We start from the raw sequence: 21,912 nt of genomic DNA, 5'->3' as shown, positions 1-21,912 counted from the left end.
AGGGCTGGGGTTGCTGCTCAGGCCTGTCCGCAGCCACTGCCTCCCATGCAGGTGCTATACTAGGCAGCACCCTTGCCCACCCAGAAGCTGATCTGAAAGACAAGTCTTTCCAGGGAAGGGAAGAGCATCATGCTCTAGGTTCTCCCCCAAGCACATCCTGGCCAGTCTGCCACGTACCGGCCCCACCCCCACACCTGTCCCCAAACCATGCTGAGGGGGTGATATATGGGGAGGGGAAGACACTGGAATGTCATCCCTGGTCTCTCCCTGTCCTGCTCTTCAGCGCAAGTAGTGGTGTGCAGAGTGTGATCCATTTTCCTGTGAACTGTAAATTTCCTTTTAGTCCTTCCCTTTATCTCCCTACCCTGCAGGTTGTAGTAGAATTATGAGCAAAGTCCAAGATCTCTTCTAGATATATAAAAGTCAAACTTGGGAATTCAGAAAATATTTTCACCCTCTCAAAAAAAGTAAAGATTTCAAGAATATTACCCCTGGAGTCTCAGGGGAAAAAAATTTAATAAGAAATTTAAGGTAGAGTAGTCCCCTTTGATCTAAGCTGTAACTGGATGTATGTGGAGTCACAGCCTTAAGAAAACTGTCAGTCGGGTATTATGCCCTGATAACCACCCCTCAGAGATTCTGAAATCAGGCACAGGAAGAGGTATTTTTTTCTTAGAACTTCCCTGGTGATTCTAATTTTTAGCCAGGATTGAGAATCATTGAACTAAGATTGTTACGTGCCCTCTTTCTAAATGAGGGGATATCACTGAGTTATTTGTAGAGAGAAAAAGAATTCTAATATTTCAAGATCAATGTCCTATTACAACTCTTAGACACTCAAAAAGCAGTTATCTTGATCAATGATTTCATGTTCTCTTCCTAACAATCCTTTTATGTAGATGCTGTATTGACTGTATTTAATTGAAGGAGCAAAGTGGAGATCAAAAAGGCTAAATAAACAATGACTTTATCACTTAAATATTGGAGAAAAATACCCACAGATCTTGATTCCTGATATTAATAGTTGTCGTGTATCACATCATCATTAATATGATTTAAAAGTTCTTTTCAAAAAAAAAAAATTCTTTTCACTTTTATTAAAATAAAAGATTTAAAATATTATAGATATATTTAACCTGAAAAATAAAGATCTGTTTTTACAAAGATAATCACTGTTGGTGGCTGGATGTGTACTTTTCCAGATGTGTCCTCGTCATGTGATGACATACATTATGAGAGCATTATTTACCCAAATGAGATCACTCTATACACAATTTTGAAATTTAGCTTTTCACTTAAAAGTATATCTTTCAAATGTGTGTGTGTGTTAGTTTGTGTGTGCATGCATCTCATTCTTTTTAATGGCTTATGTATTTCATTGTAAATAGCAACATTTGTGTTGTTTCCAATTTCTTGTTATAATGAACATATCTTTGGCCAATTGTGCAAGTGTTTTAGTAAAACTGATTCTTATGAGTAGAATTTCTGACTTGAGTAACATAGACAATTTCTATTTTAATAGTTTACAAAATTGCCCTCCAAATTAATTGTGCCAATTTACAATTAGTTCAACAATGCATGGCAATGCGTGGTCCCCCCACTTCAGGTACACTGGGTGTTATCAATCTTTTTTGAATGTGCTGATCTGATAAGTGAAAGTAAACACCATTTTTAATGGAATCAGCATTTCTTTGCTTACTTAGATTGAGCATCTTTTTACACAAGGCTTTTGGAATTCCTTCTGCGAATGTGGAATTCCTTCTCTGTCAACTGCCTGTCTGTTTTACTCCTTGGTCTCTAAGATCAATCAGCTTTTCTTTCTTGACCTGTAAAAGAGCTCTGAATATAGGAAAATTAGCTATTTGGCTTCCATGTATGTTATGAAATATGGCATTATTTATGGCTTTGACTTTTGTGTAGTGTTTGTGTGTAAGTATATGCGCTTCTTTTTTACGTTAGAAGTTTTAAATTTTTAAATTATTATTCTCACCTGTCTTTTCCTAAATGAATTTTTTGTTTCATATAATCCTAAGAAAGATATTCCCTTCCACAATATTATATCATCTCAGTTATGTTTCCTTCTCAAACTTATATTGTTTACTTTACTACGTTTAACTCTTTCATTCACATAAAATTTAGTGTAAATGGTGAGGAAGGGATTAATCTTTAAATATTTCCAAATGACTATAGTCATTTTTCTCCATGCTATTTATTTAATAACCTAGCCTTTTCTCACTGATTCAAAATGCAACTTTATTACGTACTAAGGTATAGAAAGATAGATAAATACATTTCTATTTTAATGATGTATCTTTGCTGCCCACATATTCTTATTTCTGAAGATACACACTATGTTTTGATATTTGGCAAGAGTACTGTAACTTATTTCACTAAGCTCTCATTAAAGAATTTTCCTAGATGTTTCCCCATGTTACTTTTTTCAGCTGATCTTTCAAATAATTCTTATCATATTAAAAAATAAAACAACTAGTTGGGATGGTATTGCCTAAACCATTCCTTTCCTCCTTCCCCACTGTATTTTGGATATTCTGAATCCTAATTCTTCTCCCTATTTATAGTCAGTTCTGGACCTTCCAATTCTCAGCTGCCAAAGTGAGCTTTCTAGTGCCCAAATTTAATCATTTCCATTTGCTGCTGACTCTCCCTCGGTGATTTTCCATTTATTTGAGGATACAACCCAAACATTTCAAGGTGGCATGTAGGACCTCTGTCTACTCCTTTCTCCTGACTTTGTATCACTTCTTATCTCACTCACCACCTTCCCTCCAGCCATTACCAAACTTTCTGTGGTTCCCATAACCAGCCATGATCTCCCAACTCTGCTTTAACACACCTTCTCCCTGTCTGGACTGCCCTCTCCCACGTCACCCATGCCATTCTTTTGAGGTGAGGTGTCCTCTCCTCTAGGACACTTACTTTAAATCTCTGCTCCATCCTACATTAGATGCCATTCCTTCATCAGAACTCCCACTACTAGACTATCAGGATACTCTAAACTGTATTAAAATTGCCTCTTCTCCACTAAACAAGAAGCCCCGTCAGGATGCCATCTGTTTCTTTATTCCCAGAACTCACCATAGTGTTTATTACATGATAGATCTTTATTCATGTTTGCTGAGCAAATGAATCAAAAGTGACACAAGCTAAGATTAATATCAATCAGTTGGTCAAATAGATTCCAGTCAGTTTAGATGCTGTCTTTGTTGGGTGCATGTAGCTTTTCTGGGAAGCACACAAGGCATGAAGAAAGTAAGACAGAGAAAGGGGAAATTCCAATAAAGAGTATGTTGATGGGCAAGTGGGCCTTGGTCCAGCTCAGGATCTTTTGAGAAACTCTGGAAGTCACTTCGAAACTGCCCCTTGGAAGAATGAAAAGCCAGAGCATTTATCCACTGATTCCAATCCAAGAGCTGTCCCCAGGGGTTTAACTTATTCCACATTCCCAGGGTGTGCCTGTGTGCAGCCCAGCAAGTGCATGTGGTACCAGGAAAGACCCAGGCAGAGAACTCAAGTGGGGAGCAGTCCACGGGCAAGTCAACTCCGGGTAGGGCGAGGGTCCAGGCCGGCACTGGCAGCATCTGATCCAGCAGTTGCCCACTACCCGCTGGCCCACTGAACATGTATACGCTAGTACCAGATGTGAGCTGTTTGAAGACTCTTGAGAGGCAACAAGCAACGGTTTCAGTTGCCTTCAAAATCCTTCAGGGTTACAGATATAAATGGTATTTGATTCAGCGTCATAGTGGACCAAAATTCTCTCCACAGGAAAGTTACATCTTTTCTATTGTTCGGTATTATTATTCATTGATAAATCACCTTCCCATTGCAGAACATGCATTTGCCCAGACCTGTGAGGTTACAAAATTTGTTTTATCATGACGATGTCTGTTGCAGCATCTTTGCCTGTGCAGCTTCATGGAATTGGCTTTATCACACCATTAAGTAGGCATGGAAATCCATTATGATGCTCATCATATGGTGGTTCACATTTGCAGTCACCTCATCAGTGACTGGAGGTCACTTTTGGGGGCTGCATTGCTTTTTCTAAAAGAGAATGAGGAGCAGATGTCACACATGTTGCCTTTATTCAGTGCCTGCTGTATACAGAGCTTCCTACTAACCTCAATGGATGTATGTGGAATAAACAGTACACAATCTAACAAAACTTATTGCTTACTGCTTCAAGTACAGAAATGCTTATATTTATATAAAAGCTGGCTATGCTTTCAATGGGTACATATGAAGTTGATCTAAATTAGAAAACTTGAAATAAGTGAGTTTTAATGGACTGGTGTCCAAAGATGATGTTCAAAGACTTTAAAAATACACAATGTTCATGGGTTGATAGAAATGACTCAAAGTTAAAAGTCAGAAGTGTGCAGATGTTACAGATAACAAATGCTGGAGAGGGTGTGGAGAAAAGGGAACCCTCCTACACTGTTGGTAGGAATGTAAATTGGTGCAGCCACTATGAAAAACAGTATGGAAGTTCCTTAAAAAACTAAAAATAGAGTTGCCGTATGATCCAGCAATCCCACTCCTGGGCATACATCCAGGCAAAATGCTAATTCAAAAAGATACATGCACCCCTGTGTTCACAGCAGCACTAATCACAATAACCAAGACATGGAAACAACCTAAATGTCCATCAACAGATGAATGGATACAGAAGATGTTGTATATATATACGATGGAACGGTACTCAGCCATAAAAAAGAATGAAATAATGCCATTTGCAGCAATATGGATAGATCTTAGAGATTATCATACTAAGTGAAGTCAGAAAGACAAATACCATATAATATCACTTTTATGTGGAATCTAAAATATGACACAAATGAACTTATCTACGAAACAGAAACAGACTCAGACATAGAGAACAGATCTGTGGTTGCCAAGGGAGAGGGGGATGAAGGAGGGAAGGATTCAGAGTTTGGGGTTAGCAGATGCAAACTATTATATGTAGAATGAATAAACAACAAAGTCTTACCATATACCACAGGGAACTATATTCAATACCCTACAATAAATCATAGTGGAAAAGAATATATAAAATAATATACATATGTATATCTGAGTCATTTTGCTGTACAGCAGAAATTAACACAACATTGTAAATCAACTATACTTCAATAAAATAAATTTTTAAAAAATGAAGTGTGCAATTCCAGATCAGTTTGTTGAAACACATTGAGGATGCCATCCTTCCCTGTCAGGACACTGCTTCCCTTGCCTAGAATATTTTTAATCTCTTCTTTAATAACTCCTACTTTCCTTTTAAGCTTAGCTGAAGTGTTTCCTCCTATATTAGTTTCCTATGACTGCTATAACAAATTACCACAAACTTGTCTTAAAACAACACAAATGTATCATCTTATAGTTCTAGATGTCAGAAGTCCAACATGGGTCTCACTGGGCTACAATCCAGATGTTAGCAGGACTGCATTCCTTCTGGAGCCTCTAAGGGGGAGCTCATTTTCTAGCCTTTTCCAGCTTCTAGAGGGGGCCTGCATTCCTTCACTCAGAGCCCCCTCCCTCAATCTTCAAAGGCAGAAGTGTAGCATCTCCCTCTCTCTGACCTCTGCTCCCATCCTTATGGCTTCTCTCTCTGATCCTAACTCTACTGCCTCCCCCTTAGAAGCATCCTCCTGATTGCACCTGGCCCACCTGGATAATGCAGGACCATCTCCCCATCTCAAGGCCCTTAACTTAATCACCTCTGCAAAGTTCCTTTTGTCATGTAAGGAAACAGATTCACAAATTTCAGGGATTAAGATGTTGACATCTTGGATGGGGTGAAGGGGAGTATTATTCAGCCTTCCACAGGTCCTTTTGAAGTTATTCAGCCTTCCACACCTGCTTTTGAAGTTTTCCTAACCTTTTGAGTTAGAGTTGGTTTATTTTCCTCTGGATCCTACAGTCATCTGCATTTACCTTTTCCTTTTTCATTTTTTTTTAGCTTTTTTTAAATTGAAGTATATTTGATGTACAATATTATGTAAGTTACAGGTGTACAACATAGTGATTCATAATTTTTAAGAGTTGCATTCCATTTATAGTTATTGTAAAATATTGTCTGTATTCCCTGAGTTGTGCAATATATCCTTGTAGCTTGCTTATTTTATGCATAGTCGTTTGTACCTGTTAATCCCCTGTCCCTATCTTGTCCCTCCCCCTTCCCTCTCCCCACTGGTAACCACTGGTTTGTTTTCTATATCTGTGAGTCTGTTTCTTTTTTGTTATATTCACCAGTTTGTTTTATTTTTCAGATGCTACATAGAAGTGATATCATACAGTATTTGTCTTTCTCTGTGTGACTTATTTCACTTAGTATAATACCTTCCAAGCCCATCCATGTTTTTGCAAATGGCAAAAACTTTTTTGTGACTAAGTAAAATTCCATTGAATATTATCTTCTTTATCCATTCATCTGTTCATGTATATTTGGGTTGCTTCCATATCTTGGCAATTGTAAATAATGCTGCTATGAATACTGGGGTGCATGTATCTTTTTGAATTAGTGTTTTTGTTTTTTTCAGATGTATGCCCAAGAGTGGAATTGCTGGGTCATGTGGTAATTCTATGTTTAGTGTTTTGAGAAACCTCCATACATTTTTCCACAGTGTCTGCACTGTGTAGGAGTGTTCCCTTTTCTCTGCATCCTCTCCAAGACTTGCCTTTTGTTTTCTTTTTCATAATAGTCATCTTGGTAGGTGTGAGGTGATATCTCATTGTGGTTTTGATTTGCATTTCCCTGATGATTAGCAATGCTGAACATTTCTTCACGAGTCTGTTGGCCATCTGCATGTCCTCTTTAGAAAAATATCTATTCAGGTCCTCTGCCCATTTTTTAATCAGGTTGTTTCATTTTTGATGTTGAGTTGTATGAGTTGTTTATATTCGTTGCATATCAACAACCTCTTCTCTGCCATATTATTTGCAAATATTTTCTCCCATTCAGTAGGCTGTCTTTTTGTTTATTTATGGTTTCCTTAGTTCCACAAAAGCTTTTAAGTTTAATTAGGTCTCATTTGTTTATTTTTGCTTTTATTTGCTTTGCTTTAGTAGACATATCAAAAAATATATATTGTTACAATTTATGTCAAAGAGTGTTCTGCCTGTGTTCTCCTCTGGGAGTTTTATGGTTTCTGTCTAACATTTAGGCCTTTAATCCATTCTGAGGGGTGTTTTTTTGTTGTTTGTTTTTTTGTATATGGTGTGAGGAAATGTTCTAATTTAATTCTTTTATATGTAGCTGTCCAGTTTTCCCAGCAGCTGTCCAGTTTTCCCAGCAGCTGTCCAGTTTCTCTTTTTGAAGAGACTATCTTTTCTCCACTGTATATTCTTGACTCTTTTGTCATAGATTAATTGATCATAAGTGCATGGGTTTATTTCTGGGCTCTCTATTCCACTCCATTGATCTACATTTCTGTTTTTGTGTCAGTACCATACTGTTTTGATTACTGTAGCTTTGTAGTATAGTCTGAAGTCAGGGAGTCTAATTCCTCCAGCTCTACTCTTTCTGAAGATTTTTTTGACTATTGGGGGTCTTTTGTATTTCCACACACATTTTTAAATTAGTTTTTTTAGTTCTGTGAAAAATACCATTGGTATTTTGATAGTGATAGCACCTAATCTGTAGATTGCCTTGGGTAGTGTGGTCATCTTAACAATATTAATTCTTCCAATACGTGAACATGGTATATCTTTCCATCTGTTTGTGTCATCCTCAACTTCTTTCATCAGTGTCTTATAGTTTTCCAAGTATAGGTCTTTTACCTCCTTAGGTAGTTTTATTCCTAGTTTTTATTCTTTTTGATGTGATGGTAAATGGAATTGTTTCCTTAATTTCTCCTTCTGATAGTTCATTGTTAGTAATGCAACAGATTTCTATACATTAATTTTGTATCCTGAAACTTTATTGAATTTATTGATTACCTCTGTTAGTTTTCTGGTGTTGTCTTTAGGATTTTCTATATATAGTATCATGTCATCTGAAAACAGTGACAGTTTTATTCCTTTCTTTTCAATTTGGATTCCTTTTATTAATTTTTTCTCTGATTGCTGTGGCTAGGACTTCCAAAACTATGTTAAATAAAAATGGTGAGAGTGGACATCCTTTTCTTGTTCCTGATCCCAGAGGAAATGTTTTCAGCTTTTCACTGTTAAGTGTGATGTTAGCTATGGGTTTGTCATACATGGCCTTCATTATGCTGAGGTATGTTCCCATTTATGCCCATATTTTGGAAAGTTTCTATCATAAATGGATGTTGAATTTTGTCAAAAGTTTTTCTGCATCTATTGATGTGATCATATGGTTTTTATTATTCAATTTGCTAATGTAGTGTATCACATTGATTGATTTGCAGATATTGAAAAATCCTTGCATCCATGGAACAAATCCCACTTGACCATGGTGTATGATTTTTTTAATGTATTGTTGGATTCTGTTTGTTAGTATATTTGCTGAGGATTTTGCATCTATGTTCATCAGTGATATTGGCCTGAATTTTCTTTTTTGTGGGATATCTTTTTCTGGTTTTGGTATCAGGATGATGCTGACTTCATGGAATGAGTTTGGAAGTGTTCTTTTCCCAGCAATTTCTTTGGAATAGTTTGAGAAGGATAGGTATTAGCTCTTCTCTAAATATTTGGTAGAATTCACCTGTGAAGCCATCTGGTCCTTGACTTTTGTTTGTTGGAAGTCTTGTAACTACTGATTTAATTTCATTACTAGTAATCAATCTATTCATATTTTCTACATCTTCCTGGTTCAGTCTTGGGAGATTATAATTTCTAAGAATGTGCCCATTTCTTCTAGGTTGTCCATTTTATTGGTACATAGTTATTCATAGTCATCTCTTATGATTTTCTGTATTTCTGTGGTGCTGATTTTATCTTCTTCTTTTTCATGTCTGATTTTATTGATTTGAGCCCTCTATCTTTTTTTCTTGATGAGTCTAGCTAAAGGTTTATCAATTTTGTTCATCTTTTCAAAGAACCAGCTCTTAGTTTTGTTGATCTTTTCTATTTTTTTTTTAGTCTCTGGTTCATTTGTTTCTGCTCTGATCTTTATTATATCTTTCCTTCTACTAACTTTGTATTTTGTTTGTTCTTCTTTTTCTAATTCCTTTAAGTGTAAGGATAAGCTCTTTTTTTGAGATTTTTCTTACTTCCTGAGGTAGGATTGTATCACTATAAACTTTCCTCTTAGAACAGCTTTTGCTGCAGCCCATAGGTTTTGGATCATTGTGTTTCCATTTTCATTTCTCTCCAGGTATTTTTTCATTTCCTCTTTGATTTCTTCAGTGACACATTGGTTGTTTAGTAACATATTGTGTATCCTCCACATGTTTATGTTTGTTTTTTTGCAATTTTCTCTTGTAGTTGGTTTCTATGTAAATATCTTTAATGTGGGAATTTTTAGAACTCCTTTGAAATTTGGGGTTAATCTTCCTACCTTTACTGTTATTTTCTTGGTGGCACTTTCATCTGTGCAGTCAGACTGGCCTAAATCTGGACCTGGGGTTCCCTCAGTTACTTCTGTGTAAAGGACGGGGTTGCCTTGCTAAGTGGGAAAGAGAACAGGTGGAGGGGCAGGATTTCTCATTTGAAGCTCTGCTCTACCACCTACTAACAAGGAGCAGCACCAATTTCTCCATTTCCTCATCTGTAACATGGAAATAATTCTACTATTTGCTACATGTGTTTCTTGTGTGTATTAATGCATGAAAATATGAAAATTACTTAGAACAGTGATTGGCACATAATATTCCCTCAAAACTGTTACTTATTACTATTTCCCATTTGTGAGATTATTGTAAGGATTAAAGGGTCCATAGCTAAACCACAGCATTATGCCTGGCACACAGTAAATTCTCAATACAATCTAGCTTTTGATTTCTCATCATCATTTGTACTAAATACAACAGTTAAAGAAGTCAAAATAGTGAAGAAAATGCTGTGTTTCAAAGGTAGGAGTTTCACGAAATGGACTCAAATTTGTGCCAACAATCTGCATAATTTTGGGCTCTCTTATTCTCAGGCTTAGTCTGGACATGAGATTAAAAGAGATGAAGGTTCAGTAATGTTGCAATGGATAGGTTTTATTAGTTTCAATGATGAAATAATAATAATCACTGCAGGCTTTTAAATATTACAAAGTGTTTTCAAATAAATCATCTCAGGGGCCTTAAAGTGACTGAATGTTAACTCCAGGCAGTATATAGCAATCTAAGGGCTATTTGATTATTTCAGTTTCCCAGATTACTATCATCCTTGTCACATAATAGACATCGTGTCCTTTCTATCATAGGCTATTCAAGGGTTACCCACTTGTTCCCAAGGCATATTGAGCCACTCCACTCAAAAGTTTACAGTAAATAGAATAGAAACTTGTGGAATCATCTTCCTCTCTCACAAATGAAGCAACAGCAAAGTGGTACAGCATCTCAGCTGTTCCAAGTTCCTCAAATCAGTTTTACTTTTGCAAAACTGGCCCTCTGACTTCCTATATCCTGTGAGCTGCCTTACAAACAACATGACCGGCAGCCACGTTTGTTGTAATTTTTTAAATATGTGGAAAAAAAGCAAGATATCGACCATGTATTACCTTAACCAAGATGCCAAATTATCTAACTTGTTTCTCCAGGCAAGCAGCCCAACAACAGGGACAGCTCCCAGGAGCCAGTCAAGGTTGTCTGTCTGTCCATCCACTCAGGACATCTGCAGGTAAGTGCTCAGGAAATGATCCTGTTTGGTGTTTTTTAGACCAGTGTTTTGTACTCTTGCTGTATATGCTGAGACTGTGTGACTCTTCCCTCTGCCTTTACATTGTCCATGGATAATTTCTACCAGCCTAATATTTTCCTTTAGTGTGTTTTCTTCATTTGATCTTTATTTACCAACTTTGGGTCCATGCTGTCATTTTCATCACTCTCTCTGTTTTCTCATGACTTTCCTCCCCATTCCCATTTCCATGGCTTTCCTCCCCATCCCCATTCTCCATCCTTTGCCTGCTGCTTTGTCTAGATCTGCCATCTTACATGACATGTCAGAAGCCTCATTTGAGCAAAGCACCCCTGTCACAGTGCTGAGCACTGCTAGTAAGGAGTCTGGTAAGAAGTCAATAAAACGGAGGCCTAGGAGGAGGAGGAGGGCCTCTCAGAGGTATGAGCATGCAGAAGAACAAGTGAAAGGGAGAAGAAAGAATTTTCACCTCCAAATCCCCAGCCCCCGATGGAGTGAAACTGACACAGACTCTTCAGACTCATCTTCCACCGATGAGAGTCACTGGATTCAGGCAAAAAGAAGAGCCCAAGTGAAGTTCCGCCTGTCTCGGAGAAGAAGGAGAAATAACAAACTGGTTGGAAACTTGGATGCGTCTTCCGCTCCTAATGAAATCCATCCAGCACATTTGGGATCCAAAGGTAAAAAGCACGTGGAGCTGACTGAGTATGAGAGCTGCTCTTTAAATCTCCACAGAGGAAAAGGCACATCGTACCAAGGATGCAGTGCCTCCCTGCAGAGAGGGTCCTCTGACATTAAGAGACCCTCAAGGAAGCATGAGGAAAGCAGAGGCAGGTACCATCACAAGGATCCTCAGCTTTTGCATAGGCTTGAGCAAAGTGAAACAATCAGCAAAAGATTTTCAGAGACAGATTCCAGCATGGAAAGGCTGGCAGTCAGAGAAGGCGGCGAGCCTGTGGAGGGTGCAGGATTCCAGAAGCCTCCTGATGCCTACCAAGATGGGTCTGATTATTTAAAAGCATGCAGGTCAGTCACTCCAGAGAAAGACTTGATGCCCAACCAGATGTAGCTCCTCTGCTGTGAGTTACATGTGTGTGTGACCTACCCTCAAAACATAACATTTATTCATACTGTTATTTGTCTGATTTTGTATAAGGTGATAAAACAAGCAAAGGGAAGGGAAAACAATGCAGAAGTATCTGTGGGTTTGAAAACTGCTTCAGAATAGAGTTGGATTTCCCCTCCCCCCTTCTTTTAACTGAATAATGACTTATCCTGGCCAAAGAACTGATAAACCAATTGAGTCCTGTCTCCACTCTCTTGCTAAAACAAGAATTGTGGAGGAAACATGAGTAAGGGTGTGGAAACTTAGACTCTTCGATGCAAATCTGGTGCATTGTTAGCGCCCTGCAGAGGACATTCAAGGCTTGTGGGTTAAGGTCAGCTTTTTGTATCAGAAAAATCTCCTCTGCAGTTGGTGCTAATTTGTTCTCCAGTTGTCTGACTCAGCAGCGTAATTCAAGACTGAAAGGACACAGAAACAGGTCACAGACATATCAGCGGAATTGCTGGGGCCTTCAGGGAAGGAGACCACGTTAACTTTGGTGATAATTATGTACTAAAATGTTTCAACATGTAGACAATTTACAGCTATGAGACTGCTTGCTTGCACTTTTTACACAACTGGATACAATTTGTAAAATAACCTAAAGCTTAAAAGAATGGTGTGACTATCCAGGCTAGTATGCAAAAAGAGACAATTTTAAACAAAACAAATATTTTAAATTTTCTTCTTATACCCAGTCATTTAAGTTGCTTGGATTCTGTTTGGGAGCAAGTGACATTTTTGTTGCATAATGCTTCATTCTGGGGGCTTATTTTTGTGAAAGTTGAAGTTACTTTATAAAACATGTATGTGTGTTTCATGTGTATCATGTGACCCAGAGAGCTTCCTGTGCTCATTCAGGGCAGAACAAGAAGGAGAATTAAGCTCTGGATGTAAATAATATTATAAGGGCTTGTTTCTCTGAAAGTTTTATGAGCCATTGGTAAAATGCTCCCTCATTTATTCACCCGGGCATTTACAGTGCAGCAGGCTTTTGTTCCAAGCATTGAAAATACTACAGTGCATGAGATGTGTGGTCTATGACATCTAGAGCTTACAATCTGATGGGAATAACAGACATAAAAACTATTTCACAGTTAATATACAATCACAATCGTGACAAGGAACGTAGGGGCATGTAATGAGGAAGGTATACCTGTGCGGGGAGATCTGAGGACTCTTAAGGAAGTGACAAGCTGGCTGAGGCCCACGGATGACAGGATTTGATCAAGGAGAGAACAGGGACAGTTGTCCAGGCAGCGTGCCAGCAGCGTTCCAGGGAACTGAGAGCCCAATGCTGCTGCCAGGGCAGGGTGGGGGTGGTAGAGAGGGAGGGGTGGGTGGCAGAGCTGGGACCAGAGAGGTGGAGAGGGCCGTGTAAAACATGCTAAGGGGTTTCAAAGGAGAAGTGACACCATCTGACTTAGCTACTAATGCGAGTAAGTTTCTTGTAATCCTTTGACTATGATTTAAGTGTGGCTTTGCTAAAATGGGAGATGGAGCAAAACACTATTTCTAGTCTAGACTAAGAACTCACCACTTGCAAGCATCTGTAGTCATTCCAATGTAATTTAATGAAAAATGGTCCAAGAAGCTAGTTGTAGGCTTAATGGTAATTGGAGAAGAAAGTAATGTTTGTCATTAGAGTCATAGTGGCTGGTTCTCCAAAGTTAAAAGCACTGCTCTGGAGGAAGATTCTCAGAGACAGAATGTTTAATGTAGACTTCTATTAATGAAAGTGAGATCAATGGGCCTATAGTTATCATTTCTTGCTGCGGGTTTTCATTGAAATACACCCACTAAGCAAATCCTATGGGCTGTATATTATACTGGGGGCTGCAGATAAATAGTGACAGAAAGACTTGATTCTTCACTTAAGTGGCCTATAATCTAGTGAGAGAAATTGAATGTACACTTGAAAAGATGAAAGTTCAATATAGTGAGTTTAAGAAGAAGAATAATGCAGGAATTTGAAGAAAGAAAAGTTGCGGAGAACTGGCACAACCTGGGATCCCCTTGAGAGGTGGGATGAGGATTGAGAAAAGGGGAAGTTAGCCTGGCAGAGATGCATGGCCAGCATCCAGGCCCTCAGGGCAGGGCTCCGGCAGGGACTAGGGATACCACTGTGCACCCAGGAACTCTGTGTGAACTTGTGTGGCTAGGTTAGAAGGTTTGCGTAGATGGATAACAACTAGAATGTTAAAAAAAAAAAAAATGTGAAGTAAACATGTTTATTCTTCCAAGGAGCTTAACTCTCTTCTGTGCATCCCTGTTTTCAAACTGCCTTGCTGAGCCTCTGGGTGCCAAAGAGGCTGTCGAGGGCTGTTCAAGGCAATAGTGCTCCCGCTAGTCCATCTTCAACCAGAGGTTTGGAGTTCTGCATAAATTCCTTTAAGGAAAAAAAAAGAAGATTCAACTGCAAAAATTAATGTAGAACATCCTTTGCTAAATCAAATAGGCTTGATGAAGAATAACAGATAAGAGTAGTCACAGGGACCCCAACGATGTACTGGAAAGGGACCTAGGTTGAAGAGAAGGAGTGGTGATGTGGTGGAAGCAGCCTACTTCAGGGTGAATAGGATGAGGATGCTAAAACAGAACAAAAGGAAGGAGCAAATGGCATACAGGCATTCCCCCAGGTGAGCAGGATCCCCCCAGGTGAGCTGGATCTCCCCAGGTGAGCGGGATTCCACCCCCACCCCCACTACCCCCACCCCCCGCCATGTCATCAGGAGCAATCTTAGTGCTTGGAATCGATGAAGGCAGAAGACAAAGGAGTGAAGGACTCCAGAACTTGGAAGCTAGGAGGTAGTAAAAGCCGATGTTACTAAAAGAGGCAGAAGAGATCAGAGGCCACTTGCTTTGGGAGAGACACAATGAGTTTAATTGCAGGCAGGCTATTTGCGGTGACAGTGACATCCCAGGGTCAACTGTCGAGCAGACAGCGTGAGTCATGTCACTGAAGTGCGGGAGGGCAGTCAAGGCTGGGTCTGTGTGATTTTTCAAGCAGTGGTGAACTACACACAGACTAACACTAAACAGCTGCATATTTGCAGTGGTCATTAACATGGTGTATGAGCACCAAGATATTAAAAATGAAAATCATCTCAAGATGAGAGAGGACATATAGCTTTGGATATCATTCTCAGGGAGGTGACCGAGATGACTGGAATGTGAATGAAGTCTCTGTACGAGATCACAGGTAGGAAAAAAGCCTCTGTATGGACCCAGCCCCAGCACCAGGGTCCCCTGTATAGGAGAGGAAGATGAACTTGCATTCCTGCCTCTTGACGGGGACAGGCAAGACCAGTCTCAGCTACAACCACAAAGCAGAAGAAGCTCCTAAGCCCTCTTCCTTTTTTCTTCGTGGCATTTAGTCCCGTAGGGACACTCTACCCGCTTTCTCAGCCTCATCAAAGCCTCGTGCAGAGAAAGTTTCTCTATTAGTGTCCTATAACTTAGAGGGAATTTAAATCATTGTGCTATCACACCCACACTTGTGGAGTGGGGAAGGCTTTGCATTTTTTAAAGAAAATTTGCATTAGTAAAATCATGTTAGCTCATGCTTGAAACTTCAATAGCTTCTTAGTTGTCGTCAGTGGCAAGTTCAAAATCTTTAATAGGGTTTACAAGGCCCTGCACGATCTATCAGACCTGCCTCCCCACCCCCCCCGCCCCCAGCTCCAACAGCATCATTGACAATGACCTATCTGTGCTTGTCTGTTCTCAGGTCTCTGAAAAAGCCAGGCCGGTCCCTTTTGGGGCCTGGAATGCCTTCACATTACCCACTCTGCCCTTCAGCAGACTAACTCCTGGTCATTCTTTCTTGATTTAAACGGTATTTGTTTAGGGAAACCTTTGTAATTCCTTAAGCAACACTCAGGTCCCCTTCACTTCCATAGCATAATTTTTTTTAATTTTATTGGAATACAGTTGATTTACAATGTTGTGTTAGTTTCAGATGTACAGCATAGTGACTCAGTTACCATAGCATAATTTTTAATTGTCAACATATGCATATTTTTGTGATTGATGGAGATTTGTTCCCTGTGGTATCCAAAGTGCCTGAAACAGTGCCTGGCAGATAGCACATACTCAACGTACAGCTTTTGATTGAACAGATTTAGGGAAAATGAATTTTTTTGAAGGGTCACTCTTCCTGTGTGAAATCATAGCAGTAAGGGGTGGATTACCTGGTCTGCAGTGGAGCCCCGTGTAAAGAATATTCTTCACCAGCAGCTCCTGGATATCAGTGTCAAATGTAGAGCCTGTTCAAAGGCAGACTGCCGCCCCACCCCCGAGATCCTGACGCCCTTCCTCTGGAGTTAGGCCCATGACTTTGCATTTCTAAAACGTTCCCAAGTTACACAGATGCTGCTGCTGTAGGGACCACATTCCGAGAACCACTGATTGATGCTATGAATTGTCCCTGGCCTTTCAGTGGGAAAGGCTGAGTTTGGGAAGCATAATTAGAGCTTTCTGTCATCCTCTGCCAAACACTGGCACAAAACACCAAATCAGATCACTTTCCTGTATTTCACGCTGTCATACCAGGGAGGGGGTGGGTCATCAGCTAAAACCGTAGGCTGACAAAGTCCCAATGTTACCAGGAACTCAGCTGTCATGGTTTGACTATTGTTTCCCTTCAAACCCACTTCCGCATCCCATCTACCCCCACTTCTCTCAGTGAGTTCACAGATCCCCTGAATTTCCAGTTTTTGACAATGGTTTCTTCTCATTGGGTATATCCGGTCCCAACCAAGTTCTGTCACTTCCTCCAGATACTGCTTTGATCTGGGTCTTCTTTCTCGTTACCACAGTCCCCTTGTGACTCTTCTCTACATGTCTGCTCTCTCTCCACACCCACCCTTTACCCCCTGTTTTGGTCAGGACTCGTCTACCAGGTTAAAATTGGCTGAAACTTGTTCAAAGAGGTTGATGCATTAGCTACAGAAATAGAAAATCTGGGTACACAGATGGCCTCAGGGCCTCCAGAGAATCAAGCAATGTGGTTCCCTCACCCGCTCGTCTTCTCTGTGTGGTTCTTATTTTCTCTGGCTTCAGACAAGCTTCCTCTCTACAGCAGAGGGAAGAAACATTGTGGACAGAGACAGCATCAGGCTTACATTTTACCAGCAATGGCTTAACAGAAAAGGGAAATGTTCTCTTCAAGCAGTTACATGAAATCCCAGAGAAGGGATAGAATTCTCCCCTGTTATGTCACGCCCGTGGGCTAGTCACTGTCACCGGGGCACGGGCATTGTGTTGGACCAAGTCTTTGCATGGGAAGGTGAGTTTTAAAATGCGGCTATTGGCCACCCCTTCAGAACCTTATGAATTGGGGAAAGAGTATTTCAACACCAAAAAGAACAGTACCAGTACCAGAAGAAGTGGGAAAAGAATTACGAGCAGGAAAAAACAAAAAATAAAAAAACAAACAGTATAAGATCCTACTGTATAGCACAGGGAACTGTATTCAGTGTCCTGGGATAAGCCATAATGGAAAAGAATACAAAAAATAATGTGTGCGTGTGTGTATATAACTGAGTTACTTTGCTGTACACCAGAAATTAACACATTGTAAATCACCTATATTTCAATTAAAAAAAAAAAAAAGTAGTGTTCAACCACCATCAAATGCAGTTCTTCCCTTCCTAAACGTCTTTCTCTTCCTCCCCAAACGCCCGTATTTAGATATGCATTCTCATTTTTATCCTCTTCCATGAAGCTTTTCCAAACTCTTCTGGTCGACAGTGACATTTTTCTTCTTGCAGTTCCCATAACCTTAATAGTCAATATCACATGTTTAGTGTCCAGTCATTTTTTAGTGGTTTCAAGTGTGCTGGTTCCCTTTTCTCTACACAACAAGCTCCTTGAAGGTAGAAATCATGTCTTATACCTATTTTGTGCCCTATGCAGTACTCAGAATAACTTGGGAATTGAGCAGTGGCTCACACAGAACTTTTGGAGTGGCCTTGTAATCAATGAATCCTGAGAGGAGACTTGCAAAAAACATGGGGACTATAATGGGAATTGGGTGGCAAATAAGGAATATTGAATTCTATCAATGGCTTCGTTTAAAAAAGGAAGAGCCAGAAAGTAAATAATAATTCCTGGTCATGTTCTAGTTCTGGCTTGGGTTGGATGGTGAATTTGAAGGTATACTTTATATTATTTTGCTATATTCTTCACTTTACATAATCTCACGTCTTCATTAAGAAAAAATTTTGAGGCAAATTGGATAAGAAAATGGTAAAAATAGTCTATATGTTGACTTTAATTCTTGCAATAACTTTAATCTGGGAATGGGAAAGTGGAGAGAGAAAATTTCTAAAACTCCAAATGTTTGTAGCAGAAGACTGCTTTTCAAAAGCAACAGGATCATGGTTTTTGACAAAACACTGTGGTTTATAAAATGGATTTCGATAATTTTTGAATCACAGGCCTGAGCTCCTAGGAAAATTGTGCTTAAAATGGACCTTTTTTGATCCCTGTCATCATATCTGTGTGCCAACTTACTCATTTTCACACATTGAGCAACTATTTCTTGGGAAGTTACTCTTTATCAAAGCAAGGTTCTAGAAGCTGGAAATACACGGGAAAATGCAGAAATGGCCTCATCCCTAATGAACTTATATTCCAGACAGTAAGACAAATAAACAGACAAATGTAAAAAGTAAATAAATAAAATAAATAAAAATAAAACAAACAAACAAAATAAACCATGAATAAATAAAGCTAAAGGAACACACAGCATCTAGTAGAACAAGGCAGTTTTCCGTGAGGAACTAATAATTAAGGAACAATCCAAAGGAGAAGCAAAGAGAAGAGATAACCTGTTTTTAGGGAAAATATATGGTATAAGTGAGCACACAGAGATGAGTGAGATTTGGGAGAAAAGGATTTCCTTGTGGCCCCAGGGGGTGCAACCCAACCATGGGGTCTTTATCAGCCACAGTTAGGAGTTTGGATGGTGTTCTAAGGACAGGGGAAATTTCTGTAGACTTTTAAGTAAAAGAACGACACTGTCGCTTTTGTGTTTTGGAAGAACACTCAAGTTGCTTTTGGAAAACAGATAGGAAGGGCAAGATGGAAGCCAAAGGAACCTGGTTAGAAAGCCAGTGCTGTGTCCCAGGAAAGAGGTGATGGTGGCTGTGAGAATAAAAAGTAGATGGATTTTTTTTAACGTATTTTGAAAGTAATCAAGCAGGACTCTATGACTAAATACCTATGGATCTGATCTCAAGATTCTGATTTAGAAAACTGGGTAGATTCTAGTACCATTTAATATGGAGAGAACACACTGTTTGAGAAGCGGATAGAAAAGGAGTTCAGTTTTAGACATGATAGTTTGAGGCACAAAGCAAACATCCAAAGAGATATCAAAGACACATATATAAGTCTGGAGGTCAGAAGAGGTGTTGCAATTTTACGTGAAGATTAGGAAGTCCTGAGCCGATCGTGACTGGCGATATCTCCCATAGAAAACTGCAAACTGAGACGATAAGGGCACGGAGAACCCCATGGGACAACAAAGTTTAATGGCCCTGGGAGAGGAAAAGGAGCAGCTGGAAACCAAGGAGTGTGTGAAGGAAAGAGAATGGACCCAGTGGAGAGAGAGGGAAATTTGGGGGCCTGATGTGCTTTTAATTTAAAGAACTCTTGACCTCAGAGAGAGAAAGAAGTTGAAGATGCAGGAAACTGGGAGGATTGCTTATTTATTGAGATCCCACAGAGAAGGTAGAAAAGGATGGGGCCCAAAGCCCAAAAGAGAAGGGCTGCTGTGGTGAGGAAAATATGTATGTCTTTCTTTCCAATAGAAGAGAATGAAGAAATGGTCAATATAAGCAAATGCAGATGCACAAATTATAAAAGTTTCTTTTTATGGCCTTGTAGAATGAGGAGGGTTTGCAGGGTGAGACATCCAGTGAAATTTGAATTTCAGATCAACAACAAATAGCTTTTCATGGGGGCACACTCATACTGTCAAAAGTATTCGTTGTTTATCTGAAATTCAAATTTTACTGGGCATCCTGTTTATTTTTTCTAAGTCCAGCAGTGCTAAGAATAGCAAAAGAGAAAAGCACACTGAAACTGCTACTGAGACTCATAACTGAGTTTATGGGGCCACAGCTGCAGGAAGTGCCATTTCCCCCTGCAGCTCATCGTTTAAATGTAGACACGACCGAAGGAGGCAATTGGACGTGGACCTAAGGGAGTGACATCACGAAACAACCAGGTTTTACACTTAGCACAGATTAGTACATTTATCCCTGTGTGTCCCCAGAAAAACTTGAAGTTTAAAAACTAAGAAAAATATGCTTTACAAATAAGGTTTTTAAAAGAAAATAACATCTCACTGAATAGTTTTTCTCTCAATATATATTTAGAGAAAAAACATACTTCTCTTTACCTTCCACTTTTAGGCAATCATGCTGGTCATTGGGAAGACTGGGTTCATAGACTCGTGGACATCCAGGTCACTCTCCACTGCTCTTTGAGGACCCTTGAATATAAGCACACTAATCATCTATTGTTATTGGACCAAACTTGGGTTCACTCAGCTGCATGCACAGTGAAGCCAATCTATTGACAGGGCTATAGTGAAGGAAAATGCAGCATTTATTGCAGGTGCCAAGCAGAGAGTCCAGGGTAGCTAGTGCTCAAAATACTCAAACTCCTTAATGGGTTTCAGCAAAGCATTTTTAAAGTCAAGGTGAGGGAGTGATGTCCCAGGGTGTGTGATCTGCTGGTGCACAGTTCTCTCATTGGTTGATGGTGAGGTAACAGTTTGGGGTCACAGAGGTTAACATATCAATCCTTAGGTGCCCATAGATCTGGGGGCTACATGTTCAGGATCATCAAGCAGTTAATTTCTTCCATTTGGTGGGGGTTTTAGCATCTGTGAAACAACTCAGGAAGTGTGCATCTGATACTATTATCTAGGTACTTCAGAGAGGGGCTTCAGCAGAGGATATGCGGAAGGGGTCTGAACCCAGAAGGCCACATAAGGTCCTGCCCAATTACACTATCTCTTCCTTGGACATACCATTTCCTGGGATCCTCTTTCCTTCCAGAACCTCTAATTGTGAAAGCATTCTTTCTAATAGTTAATATCCCATGCCCTTCTATTTTCTGTTAGTCCTAGATTTATATTCACTCAGTAGTATATATTTTTTTTACTTTTGTTACATATGCTATTACTTCTTTCTGTTAGTTTTTCTGCACAAAAATGAGACTTACGTTCCGTTGTCAACATCCATCTGTGAGTAAAAGATAAGCTATTCACCATCTTCAACATTCAGGTGAGAAAGTTTATCCAAAGTGACCTAAGGGGAAGCATTCATTTCCAATAGGTAACAGACTCTTAAGAAAGTTCACAAATTTATGTGTCTTCCTTACACCTTTGCCTTTGTTTTGCTGTCTTGTAGGAATTAATAACAACCTTTTTCGTCTTCATTTTAATAACGGCTGAGTTGGTAGGAAATACAGGCACAACTGTACTTGGTGACCCTCCAGAGATGAGTTACTTGGGGTGACTCCAATAGAGTCACAAGGTCTCACTTTCAATTCTTGCTTTCTCTTTACTTGGAGCAGGCAGGCTGCAAAAGGTGAAGTGGCCGTCTCTTCATTTCTGTGATCAAAAATGAGAAAAATGGGTGTGTGTTGCAAACAGATGCATTTCTAGTCTAATATAAAGTTTTAAACAAATTTCTTTCCTTGAAGTGAATAATTGAATTCACTGCAGTCCTAGGCAAAAAATTCAGATATACATGATGTTACTTTATTTCACAGAGTAAAGGTTCTCCAAAGAGTAAAAAGGAAAAACATTTATGATGCCACATTTTAATGTTATAAATGTTTGGTGTGATTTCACATAGAATTTCAGCATTTATCTCAGTAATTTGTATTCTGAGTGAACAAAAACAGTGAATGAAGATGCTGATATATATACACAGACATGAAACACATAAGAAAAATCTTGAAATTCTAGCAGAAATGGCACTTTATATCTTTTTTTTTCTCCATCTTTCAAA

General features: G+C 39.3%; 1 protein-coding gene across 2 annotated transcripts in view; it reads left to right on the top strand.

Moving 5' to 3' along the window:
- Positions 1–21,912, top strand: part of MARCHF1 (membrane associated ring-CH-type finger 1) — a 336,705-nt gene that overhangs the window by 249,754 nt on the left and 65,039 nt on the right. The window contains exons 3-4 of one of the 2 annotated variants that reach the window (XM_057727282.1): positions 10,673–10,752; positions 11,053–11,796. In XM_057727282.1, coding sequence (XP_057583265.1) covers positions 10,673–10,752; positions 11,053–11,796 — 824 coding nt within the window. The remainder of the gene's footprint in view (positions 1–10,672; positions 10,753–11,052; positions 11,797–21,912) is intronic. The other variant, XM_057727283.1, reaches the window with a different exon arrangement.

This window comes from Hippopotamus amphibius, chromosome 3, assembly GCF_030028045.1.
Source record: "Hippopotamus amphibius kiboko isolate mHipAmp2 chromosome 3, mHipAmp2.hap2, whole genome shotgun sequence".
NCBI lineage: Eukaryota > Metazoa > Chordata > Mammalia > Artiodactyla > Hippopotamidae > Hippopotamus > Hippopotamus amphibius.
This window is presented reverse-complemented; position numbering and strand designations above follow the sequence as displayed.